Below are 12437 nucleotides of genomic sequence, written 5' to 3' on the forward strand. Positions count from 1 at the left end.
TATGTTTTAGAGAACTCTTTAAGATGTTGACTGTACATAACCTGTTTTTATTTTTTTCCTGCCTTAATGTACTGCACAGTGTTGACAGATGTACGGCTGTATCTGGCTGCTGATATGACTTGGATTGCATGATTCAATAAACCATCTGACAAAAATTAGATGCGTTACAACTGGTGCTCGTGTTAACTTAGGGTATTCGCCTGTGAACTGGAATGACTTTGTAACTGTCTTGTACAGTATGGCCTCTAAATGTTTTCCATGCTTTCCACCAGTAGATGGCAATATTCGCTCAGTAATGACAGAGACGTGGACACAACATGGCTGGGAGAGAATGAAGGAAAAAGTACTTTTTTTTCCCCATAAAAGAAAGAATGAACCGATAAGAAATGTTGTCAGTGTATAAAATGCACATTCACCCGGTTAATTAAGAAGGCAACTTCATATAAGGTTTATAAGAGGATGGTTTCTGGTGAAATAAGAAATAATAATAGAAAAAAACACGCTTGCTCTCAAGAGTTACCCTCTGGTGAATGAAGATACTGAAAGAAGTTTATCAAAAATGTGAGTTGAGTGATAAAAAAGTGAAGTTTAAAAGACTGCAGGACTTGTTCCATCACTGCACCATAAGGCAACATGCATACTATTCCCAAACCTTGAAAGCAGGAAATTGGCACTAATTGGATTTATATATAGTTCACTAGAAAGCACAAAATCAGGAGTGATGGAATTATTTATGAAGATGAAAATAATATTGCAGTAAACCAGTTAATGGCAACAACAAAGACTGGATTTGATCCTGCTTAAAGCTTTTGACTAGTTGGGAGGAGGCCCCTTGTTTTTCAACAGCCTGTACAGACTGAGGGTAATCTCACTTCATCATCCTTTTATCACATGACATTTGTTTAAAGCCTTGGCTTACTGTACATTCCTCCGTTGTGACCTGTCAGCTGATTAAGTGTTAGTAACAATACGATTCATCTACTGCACTTCCAGTATTGTTTTTCATGAACAATTAGCAATACTGTAATTCTGAACTATTTGTCTTTTGCACACATAACTTGCCGTCTTACAGTGTGTATTGTTTCCCATGACCTTAAAATGACGTGTAGGTATTTGTTGGAACAGATTCACTCTGAAGCTGTACTGTACTGTATTTTGATAATGTGAGACTATAAACATGGACTTTGAGTTAAATAAGAAGAAGCCTGCAGAGTTTAGTTTTTGAGATTTATTTTACAACTCATCAGCAATAATTTAGAACAGCATATGTGTAAAGCATTAACGAAATGTGCAACAGTTGCTCAGTTAAATCTTTAAAAAAATCCATAGACTTCTACAACATTGACATAGACATGTATACTTTATGGTATATTCACAAAAACTATTTACAGACACACATGCCACTTTATATAACAGTTGATAACAGATTTTGAGGCAAAACCAGCTGAAGAAAACTACAAAAGCAATGTCATGTATGCAAAATACCATGAAAATCATCTGTTTATTCAGTCACGTGTGAAACTTAAAAAAGCTGAACAACACTACACTTGCAGGAATTAATCTCTTAGAAAACAGGCCAAGGTAAAGTTAAAGATCATAACTGATCGGCTTCTTTCCCACCTTTGTCAGATATTGGAAAAGCAAGGTTTTACATAATGATAGCATATAACACAGAATCAGGGATAGGCTGGCGTGTAATGGGGTGCAGAGGTTTTCACATCTGATTACGATTTGAATAATTTTGCCGTGACAGAGCAAGAAATGAGCAGTGTTTTTGTTAAAATGACTTGATCACCACTTTACTGCATGAATCATCATGAAGCATCCTGTGTCTCTGCTCCCTCTTTTAAATTGACGTTACATTTTTTTTTTTTTTTTTTTTTTTTAATTTCAAGACAACTCAGTACATTAAAAGGGTTCAAAGAGACCTACAGTGATTGACTTTCAAAATGATAAGGTGACTGCTGGGGGGGAGTCGAAGCAGAAAAAAGTGCACTTTACGTCTCAAAGAGTAAAGATCATCCTACGTACAAACTTTAACAGCTGGGAAAATACAGGTACATTCAATATCAAAGATCTATAAGGTGCTATCCTACAATGTTTTCTGGAGGTACAGAAGGTCACTGCATCTCTGTGCAGAAATGCCTCATTCAGGGGATGTACAATATGCTGGTCAAGCAGCCCCTTGTGAATGCAAGGTTTCTTCTTTATGATTGTTTTTTTTCTTTTTATTTGTTTTGTTTTTCCTCACAACATACAAACAAGTAAAGGAAACCAGAGCAAACTGAAGATTTGTAAAGGTGAGATGAAGGAAATCTGGCACAATATCTCTCCATTTATCTCATTATTGTCAATGTGTGATTGTTAAAGTAGCTGGTGTGTGTGTGTGTGTGTGTGTGTGTGTGTGTGTGTGTGTGTGTGTGTGTGTGTGTGTGTGAGGGACAGTAATAAGCCTACCCCGTGCAAAGTTGGGGATGAGGTACTGTAGGCGTTACACTTCCAGGAGCACTTCTTTTATAGGCCCATTTAGTGCACATTTACATATTAATGAATCCGACTGTCCTCCAGGTAATCATATTTACAGTCAGAGTCAGCCAGGCTCTTTATAACCTTGGCAGAGGTCAGTTGCAACTTCATACATCCAAAGAGACTCGCTGATTGGGATATTGCCCACTGGTATAGTACTCAAAGTTTTTGGCACCAATGCTGCCATTTCAAAATATTTTATCAAAGAGGATAAAAAACTAACTCCAGCACAACACAGTCGTGTACTAGTGTCAATCATTGTCGATAATCATTCAGATTGATTAATCTAGCATAGTGCAAAAGGCACGCGCCGTCACAACTGTCCCCTGTTTCGCAAAGATCTTGTACACGAGAAACTCACTTTCTGTGAAACCTCGCTTTAAAACTAGCCTAATTTTAAAAAATGAATATACATCAATTTCTCAGCAGAATGCACAGAAAGGTAACACAGACAAATTAGCTCGTTGGACAAGCAGAAAACGGATCAGCTGGGGTGCTCTTGTTCTCCTGGGACGTATCACCTACGTCACCCTCCCCGTCGTCACTCGCGAGACTTTCCTCACGCTCCTCAGGTGAGCTTGTCTCAGCCTCCTGTGACCCCTCGCTGTCTGGAGAGTGGGAGTCCTTGGACTGAGAGGAGGCTCCAAAGTGCGCAGACAAGCCGGGGAAAGCGGCAGCAGCTGCCGCGGCCGCCGCTGCTGACGCGTGTGCAGGGTAAAGCCAGGGGAAAGGGGACGCAAGAGCGGCAGCCGCTGGGTACATGTACTTTTCAATGTTGCTTTTATCGAACAAAGGCATGTAAGACGCCGCGGCTGAGGGGTTGATGAAGTAGAAAGGCATGCAAATTGGTGTCTGCTGTCCAACACTGCTTATTCCCATCAAAGAGTTCATTAACGCCAGATCAGGCCTGGTGGGGTCTGCGCCCCCTAACCCGTTCCCAGACCAGTTCATCTTTGGTTTTTTGGCAGCGCGTTCATCTCCAAACTCCTGCTTAATCTTCACTGCCTTTGGTCCCTGCGTCTTATTGCGCTCACATTCTTTATCTTTGCCATCGCTCTTCTCAGCCTCGCCCCCGTATCCACTGTCCGTGTCTGTGTCATTCTCGTTAAGCTCCCCGCCTTGGGTCCTCTGGATGACCGGGACACAGTTGGCTTGACTGTCAGTTTTCTGCCCATCCTGTGCGTCCCCGGCGGGTAGCTGGTGCTGGATCGGCGGCGCGCCGGGCTGGAACTGCGCCAGCACCTTGTGAAGGTGGTTGATGAGCTGCGCGCACCTCTGCTCTCGTGTCGTCCAGTTCTCAAACTGACTCAGGTACTGCAGGACCTCTTTGGCACAGGCCTGGAACCCGGAGTGGAACGCATCCAGATCTGCATGAATGGAGGATTTCATGGACCGGTCCCCTGCGAGACATGCAGTTCAAAGATTAACAGGGCATTACTCTGTAAGGTGTAGCTCATCATAAGTCAATGACAAGATCAGGCGGACGCTTATCAGCAGCACGTTTGCATGTCTGCATATTAACAAAGTGAACAGATCATCTTCTATATAGAAATAAGGAGTTTTATTTATCAGTTGTACTTTCAAAATGCGCATCGTCCACTGCACACATTGTATTTGTTTAATTCTGCTATTGCAAACACAGCCTTTCTCTATATAGACATTAATAAACTTTCATGTATTCTCACCAGTTTAACAGGCTAATGCAAATCCAGTTATAAAAACTTGTCTGTTAACCTCGTGATTGTTCATCTTACCATTCTGCAAAGCAATGATCTTTTGGTGCTGCTGCTCGGTGACAGCCGTCAGTGCGTTTAAATGTTTCAATGTTAACTCCAGGACAACTGCTTTCTCCAAATGCCCGAGCGTCTATGGAGAAAAACAAAGGTGCAGTTGGCTGTTTACGAGATCTCTGTCATGTAAAACCAGGATCGTTAAGCACGTGAAAACTTTTTTTTTTTTAATGCCGTGATCTCACCGACAGCTTCAGATGTTCGGGTAACAAATCCTTCAGCTGCCCGATACATTCGTTGATTCTGTCTCTCCTCTTCTTCTCTATCAACCGGTGTGGTAACTTGTATGCGTCCTGCTGGCAAAAAAGACAAACGTTTATTGTATTCAAACAGAGCAAGTAAAAAGTTTCAGTATAAAACATATGAATTGTGCGTAAGTTTAAACTGGATTTTAGGATTCCTAAAAGAAACCGCGCTCACCTTCCCACCATCCTCTCGTTTTATTCCTCTTTTGGATTTGCACATGTAGAGAGAGGGGTAATCCACCCTGAAGTAAAGAGGAAAGTGTCCGATTATTCAGCAGGCTGTCAGAGCAGTTTATTAGACATAGTTTGACAGAGTTTGCCAAAAGCGACACTCACCCCAAGAAATCTGCGTGCTCCATGAACTGCCTGTCCTGTAAATGCGGTATTCTTTCATCCATCACTTCTCTGCTGCTGGTTATCCGCTCCTGAGCTTCTTTGGGGAATGTTTGTTATCCTACGACCCACACACACGGACGGCTGAGGGGAGTTGATGCACAGTGCGTGTCCTCCAGTGGAGCTGCGCTTCAGACTGATGTCTATAGTTCCCCGAGCAGCCACTTTGCAAAAGCCGTCGGTGCTGTGGTTAGAGCGCACGCGCGCCTCCGGTGGGGAACAGCTTCCGACTCACGTGTAGCCTGCACCAGCACAAAGTCCGGTAATTAGACCTTCTCTGTGTTACAGCCGCTGTTCCTACAGCGATGTAGACCAAACGACGCTGACCTGGTTGCTGAAACGTGATTCATGCGCAGAATGTAGCAGAGTAAAAGGCGTGAAGAGAGACAGACTAATAATCCACAGAAGCATGAGTTCACCACAGCAGCGTTTGTGCATCGAACATGGTCTCCAAAACTTCGCTGCTCCAGCTCGTGCTGCTGTAACAAGTGCGGGCTGATAAGTGAGCGGACAGGCTGTTCTAGTGAGATAAACAGGCTAATTAGACAGAAATTAACAGTTTTTCAACTGCTCACAAAAAAAAATCAAATTTTATTTAGAGAAAAACTGAGCTCAAATAACGTGCACGCAAATCTTTAGTGAAAACACAGATGTTAATGTGAATTAGCGTCAATTAGGCGATCTCTTTCAAACACTCAAGGTGTGTGCGCTTTCGTGCGCGCCTCTCAGTTTGTGTTATTGCCCGGAGCAGGGCAGGGTAACCTACTCATACATCTCCAGTCGTCCAAAGCTGCGTTGTCAGTAACCATGGCACCGGCCCAGCTGTGTGCTCAAACACGTGCATCTCTGTTCTTTATTAATCTCAGCATGGCCGCTGCTCTGTTACCTTCATCTGAGTGTCTTTGACTAATAATAAAATGATGATGATGATGATGATGATGATAATGATGATAATAATAATAATAATAATTAATAACAATGTGACAGAGATTGGCGGGAAAAATTCTAATGGAGTTTTCTGACTTTGTATGATCTCCTAAAACAATTACTATTATCTAAAGAATAATCAGATTTTACAAAAATAATTCAATGTCACTCAATTCGTGATGTGTTTACTATATTCACTGATGATAAAAGTAAGCAAGGTCTGGATCTTTCCATCCAAATATAGGTTATGCAAATTACAAACATTATATAAATGTCTCCAGCAAGTTAATCTGATATTACGTGACACCTGTTACCCTCTTGCGGACATTAAAGTGTTCAAAAACATCCAAATCTGAGCCTCTCACATGCCTTATTATCACATTACTTCTTCCTGTAAGTCATGTGACTTTTTCTGGCTGGCAGCATATGGCTCTCTTGTGTAACACTGCTGACAAAGAATGATCCAATCACTCCTGATCTCAAATGAAGTGTGACCTCCTCTGCTCTGGCTTTTCATTAACTCATACCTGCTGATTTACCTCTGTACTTTCCCTTTCTTGTCTTTAATGTGACTACAAGTGAAATCATCTCACTGTCGTGTGTTGGAATACCCCTTTGTGTCTTCCTGCCCCCTCCCTTCCCTCCTCTTCCTTTCCTCCACAGTATGCTGCCTGCTCTATATGTGGCACTGGAGCGGCTTTAGGAATCCAGTCCAAATGTTTTCCATATTAGTTCAGAGCCTTCTCTGTTTCCAAATAGCAACGAAGCTGGGTTTATGGTGAGAGGAGGCCTCAGTAGGGAGGGTAAGGGTAGGGTAGAGAGGCGAACAGCAGGCAGACTCAACCACCCCAAACACTGCAACAGAAAAAGTCGAGAGGACAGAGAGGGAAAAGAGTGTGAAGACAGAAGGGGAAATGAGGCAGGGGCAGAAAGATTCTTCAGACATGAAGGAGGGCAAGAAGAGGAGAGATGACTTCCCAGAGCCAGAAGACAGCAATAAGTGCAGATGGTGTCGCTTCCCTCTGCTCGTCGCCCTGCTCCAGCTGCTGTTGGGGGTGGCCGTCATAGCCGTGGCCTTCCTCATGTTGGCCATCAGCCCCTCACTCCTGACCAGGGAGACGCCACACTGGGCTGGGATCATTGTAAGCTCCATCCTTACGCTCTAAAATCAGCCTCTACATTCACATGTTTGCATGGAACCTGAGCTTCCCATTTCTGACACTCCTGCATTACCCTCAGCTATATCCCTCTCTGTGTTGTCCATCCTGAGCACACTGCATGTCAACACTGGCCCTTACCAACCTGTCTCAGCCAGACAGTCACTGTAGGCATGGGAAATCACCGCTATTTGTCATGTTCTGATAAAACTCCATCTGTTATATTCATCTGACCGCATACTCCTGAATCTCCAATCCGTCTCAGTCACAGGAGCCCACCTGCAAACTTCTGTTGTTTTCGTTGCATGTCCAACAAATCCTCAACATCTGGGCAGATGAAACAAGCCGGCCAATCACAGCATGCCATGCTCCCGCTTTGACCTTTGAACAACTAAGTAATATCTAAACACCTTGTTATTATTTGCCAATGTGCTGTGCATACTTACACCTCGTTATCCTTACCATCTGCCTCATCAGTAGACACACATAAACGCACCACACATCTCATCTACTACATTAAAAGCTTTAACTTTCACGCCATATATTTGAATTACCTTAATGTATATAACTTTATGTGTAGCTTCAAAATTGACATTAAGATTACGGTTGAGTATCTAGGAAAGGCAGCATTTTCTTTCTTAACATAATACATGTGAAATAATGTTCAGTTGAAGTTGATGCTCTTAAGGAACGTTGAAGTGCCAGGTGAAGTCAGTTGAAGTGTTAGAGTGAAATCAGTTGAAGTCAGTACAATTTAACTGTAAAATGACAGCACTTAAACTAACAGCTGAAGAGCATGCACAGAAAGTAGTGAACTCTAAACAGTGAAAGCATTTGAAATTTCATTTGAAGCGCCACAGGAGGTTAAGGGTGTTTACCGGTGAGATGTAACACACTAAAAGCAGCTGAAGTGTCATTTAAAGTGTTTAAGTTTCTGTGTAAGGGAAACTTAATGAGACCATCGAATGGTTGTTTGCAGTTTCTTTTGATTACAAGCGAACAATGATTAACTGTGTGGTGATGGTGGTGAAAGAAAAAACAACACCGTGTTCCTGTTTGGTCCTATCTTAGCCTATCACAGATGCCATCTGCCCTCGAAAACATCCCTGGACACCAACATCCCGAGTTAGATGCTCACGAGATTCAGCCAAGTGAAAAACACTGAGGTCATCAAGAACTTTCCCGAGAACCCTGAGCGCTTAAGAACCTGGGAAAAACATTTAAATAAGATGCTGAACGTTAGTCACAAGACTCCAATTGCGCTGTAGAGATAGAGAGTGAGTGTGTCTGTGGGAGAGAGAGGGAGAGAGAGGGAGAGAGAGAGAGTAATGTAATCAGATGACAGCTTACTGCTGAATCATGCAATATTAACAGACACCCCTGGAAACATGGCCACAATAGACTTTCTAGAACGAGATCATTGTTTCTACATTGTGTCTAAGAGCAAACACACATTCTGCATATCACATATACAGCAACAAGGTGCCATAGGCTATATTAAAATGATTTCATGGGTGAATCAAGTCAGAAATGAATGGGGTGATTACATTCTTTGTGATAATGAAAGGCTGTAATATGAGCAATATGCTGAGAAATGTTCGGATATGAGTGAATCTAACCAAGTTATACCAAATATTTTCTGCTGTGTTGTTGCAGCTGTGTTTAGTTTCCATCCTGGGCTTCATCCTGTACTGTATCACCTACGTCCCTGATGAGAGGACATCTATGCAGTTCATTGTCAAGGTGAGCCTACGCCCATCCTTACACATTTTCTGCAAAAACGAAAAGGAAGTATGTGATCGTATGTCAGGCATGGAGTCAAGTCCAGTTCCTTATTAATGCACAATAGGACTTGGACATGATCCAATAGATCAGTATATTCTGCAGACAGAAACGACCTTTGCAGAGAACAATGTTTTACTCACTAATAATGTAATTGTTAGGTGGGTGTTCTTAAGGAACTGTAACTGTCAGTGGCACAGAGAGGAAGGCATTTAACTGCATTCCTGTTTAAAAGAGCTCTGCAGGGATTCCTATGAGTGGATGAGTGCATTCATTAATGCAACTGCATCGTACAGCTTAATTAGCCATACAATATATGCAGTTGGAATTTCAAGGCAATTAAAATCAGTCCACCATTGTCTGCTGCTGAAAAGCAGGTCCTTGGAAGCAGTTTCCTCTTTTTTTCCCTGTCTGGCTCTGTGCATACCAGGTTCAAATATCTACATACACTGTTACAAAGCACTTCAGTATCATTTTGCATCAGTGCAGCTGAAATTGCAAAATGTTGTCTGCAGAAATGAATGATAAAAATGCCGGCATATAGTGTGTTTGTATTGTGTAGCTTTAAATAATATCAGACTCTGAATCATCAAAATTACAGGGACTATTTTAAATTATATCTTAATATACAAAAAACAGTTTGAAAAATATTAAATGCTCTTTTAATGATGATGAATATTTCTTCCTTGCTTGAATATAACAGTTTCTTTCAATGAAGTCCTGCACTGCATTTGAGCTGTTTAGGTTAAAATTTTACTAATATTTGTTGTCTTATGTCATGACCCTCAATTTATCAGTGTCATCAATTGAAATAGCTCAGTGAACATGAATATTCATGTTCTATTTATTCATTTTAATTACTCTTGGTGCTATGCTTTTAAAATGCAGGCGTAGTGAGTAGAAAATATGCTGGAGATGTACCTGGAGATTTTTCTGAAGTTAAGAGTAACTGCTGTGGCAGATAAGGGTCCCAGCTCTCAGATATCATTGCTCAGCGTTCCTATATTTTGTCAAGACACTCAGTTTTCCTAATGGAAGTTCTATGAGTTTTTATGTGGTCACTAAAAAGTTGTTCAGGGCACCACATGGACTGTAAACAACAATATGAATTTTGACGCCTTTCACTTTCTTCCTGCTTTGGTGTTTCAGCTCATCTCCATTTAGTAAAGCACATAATGCTCAACGAAGTACTTGCTGATGTACATACATCTCCCTGTAACCAATTATACTCCAGATTTCACAGCTGTTCCCAAATTAACATAAATGCCATTTCAAATCAAGCACCGCTCATCACTTGCATAATTCCATAAGCAGCATATAACAGAGAGAGCAAAATACACCAGCGGATGAGGGCTCCTGTTATATAAGTGATGGATTAAGATGAAGGTTTAGTGTTATTGAGATTGTGCAATTGCATAAACAGCACAAAGCTTCTGTCACATTTTACATCTGTATTTTTAGACACTCTCAGTTGTTAAACATTCTCACATAGGACCTGCGCTGAAGGTGGGAAGCGGCTGTAGCTGCAGGGCAGTCTTACATGTGCTCTGTCTGCTTTGTGTTAAATGCCGGACTCCTACTCTGAGGGTCAGACCTTGCTCTGTAGTATTGCGGGTAATCTCTTTGAATTGAACTTGCCATAGGCACTGAGCCAGCATGTCTGTTTCTAAGCTACAGTTTTGGCACTCTGGGTTAATCATGAGACAACAGACTAGAGCAGGAGCCAGATTTCTAGAATTAAAAAAAAAACTCGCTGAGTAGAAGATGCAGAGCAGCTTTCTTTTTCAATCAAAGCTTTCAAGGTAAAATTGCATGACCTCACTCTTGTCCTCCGCCCTTCAGCTCCTGTACTTTGTCCTGTGTACAATCGGCCTGGTCATTTCGGTGCTGGTTATGGCGTTCGCTGGACACCACTACACACAGACCAGTAGCTTCATCTGTGAGCAGGTGGGAGAGGACTGCGTGTGCACACTGGATCAAGATGACCCGATAGCCCGCACCTTCACCTACGAGGGGGTCAGTGACTGTGAGGTGATAACTGGGACACTCACACTCTACTTCTTGGTCCAGATCTTACTAAACCTGTTCCAAGCGCTCGTCTGTGCCGTCGGTGCCTTCATCTTGTGGAAGCACCGTTACCAGGTCTTCTTCGCTGGTCTTCAGATTGGCTCTCCCTCCACCCAGCGCTGGCAGAAGGTTTAATGTGATGAAGACAGAGTCGATGGGATGACTGATCAGTCAGGTCGGGATGGAGGGCCATGCCAAATGTGTGATTGAGCTCTGAAAGGACAGGGACATGCCTGCGTGCCTCAGTGTGTTTTATTTTATGTCAGTTTATATTCACCTTTTGTGGTACTATAATGGCTTTTTTGCACACATTTTGTATACCATATAAATAACTTTGTATTTCCAGTTGCTGATGTTGTAAGAAATTACCTTATATAGATGAAGAGGAGCAAAACATCTGGTTTATTTTTGAAAATCTAAACCATAATTAATTATTCAAATTGTTTCTTGTTATCCTTGCATTTGGCTTTTATACAATTGCAAGACTAAACAAATTATAAGCACAACACATATTTGTTTTGCACTCAACTCCCAAAATGAGCAGTGTTGCAAAAACTTTTTCATAAACCTTTGGTTTATTATTTTGAAATGTAAAATGATTCTGCCTCAGTCTTTGGAAAACTGTATTCACTCAGTAAAAAGGTCAACTATTGACCAAACACAGCAGCAGGTATTACTAAGACATCCTTTTTTATCGTAATGTAATCGAAAAAATAAGATAACAAGAGTTTATTGCTTTACAATCAGTAAATCTCATAATTTTGAAGTTTTTAGCTATATTGTCTAATTTTCATGTTGTGTGTCACACACACAAACGCACATTTAGTTGGATTGATTCCACGAATAAACAGTTTTTGTGCAGTTCTGTAAAATCCCTGTTGAAAAACAACAGCAGCTGATAGAAGTAAACTCTCTTAAACTTCAGACAGTCCAGTTATACACAGTAAGAGCTGATCCTGACAGCAGAAACACGACCTGGGCAGGCGCTACACTCCATGAGACTGGATCCAGGCTGAACTGGGCTGTGGCTTGTGAAGGTGGATGCCAGGCCAGTAGCCTGCATGACTCAAACAGCCTGTAGGAGTCAAACGACTGCAGCCACAAAGAGGGGGGTGGGGGTGAGGAAAGGGGGACTCAGACAGGCAGCTGGACTGAAGTATCCAAATCATCTCAGTGTGTTTACAGCATTTCAGTTGTTTTCTCTCAGGCGGGACAGTGCAAAAGGGATGGAACAATCACAAAATCTGAGGCTTTTATTTTCAAAATGCTCAATCTTATGCAGAGTTCAGCTTTGTTTTTTTCTTACTCTCATCTCAGGTGCCGAGAACAGTCACTTACAGTCTCTACATGTTGACCAGGGAATGGTAAACGTGAGGCACTCTCTGATGCAAATTATATGAAATGTATAGAGTGTAATTATTGTGCAGTGTTACATCTATTTTTTCAATGATTGAAAATGGTTGATTGACTGGACATGAAAAATATTACTTATTTCTCACAGAGGCCTTAAATGTGTCATTTGAAAGGAGCATTTTATTTGAATAAAACAA

The 12437-nt window shown here is 41.7% G+C and overlaps 2 protein-coding genes across 3 annotated transcripts; one reads left to right on the forward strand and one right to left on the reverse strand.

The window, feature by feature from the left end:
* Positions 1 to 1249: 1249 nt before the first annotated feature.
* Positions 1250 to 5232, reverse strand: bhlhe41 (basic helix-loop-helix family member e41). Of its 2 annotated transcripts, none has more exons than XM_022754445.1 (5): positions 4898 to 5232; positions 4737 to 4803; positions 4502 to 4609; positions 4281 to 4392; positions 1250 to 3926 (listed from the first exon to the last, which is right to left on the reverse strand). In XM_022754445.1, the coding sequence occupies exons 1-5, from the start codon at positions 4957 to 4959 to the stop codon at positions 2983 to 2985; spliced, it is 1293 nt and encodes a 430-aa protein (XP_022610166.1). In that variant the 5' UTR covers positions 4960 to 5232; the 3' UTR covers positions 1250 to 2982. The 2 variants fall into 2 exon arrangements, with proteins under 2 accessions (XP_022610166.1, XP_022610165.1); XM_022754444.1 differs by having other exon boundaries at positions 4502 to 4612.
* A 1442-nt stretch (positions 5233 to 6674) lies between these two features.
* sspn (sarcospan) lies at positions 6675 to 12437 on the forward strand. The gene is made up of 3 exons (XM_022754595.1): positions 6675 to 7023; positions 8695 to 8781; positions 10663 to 12437. Exons 1-3 carry the CDS (start codon positions 6796 to 6798, stop codon positions 11020 to 11022), a joined length of 675 nt encoding a protein of 224 aa, XP_022610316.1. The 5' UTR covers positions 6675 to 6795; the 3' UTR covers positions 11023 to 12437.

This window comes from Seriola dumerili, unplaced genomic scaffold (genome assembly GCF_002260705.1).
Source record: "Seriola dumerili isolate Sdu_G_001 unplaced genomic scaffold, Sdu_1.0 BDQW01000219.1, whole genome shotgun sequence".
NCBI classification, from domain to species: Eukaryota; Metazoa; Chordata; class Actinopteri; order Carangiformes; family Carangidae; genus Seriola; species Seriola dumerili.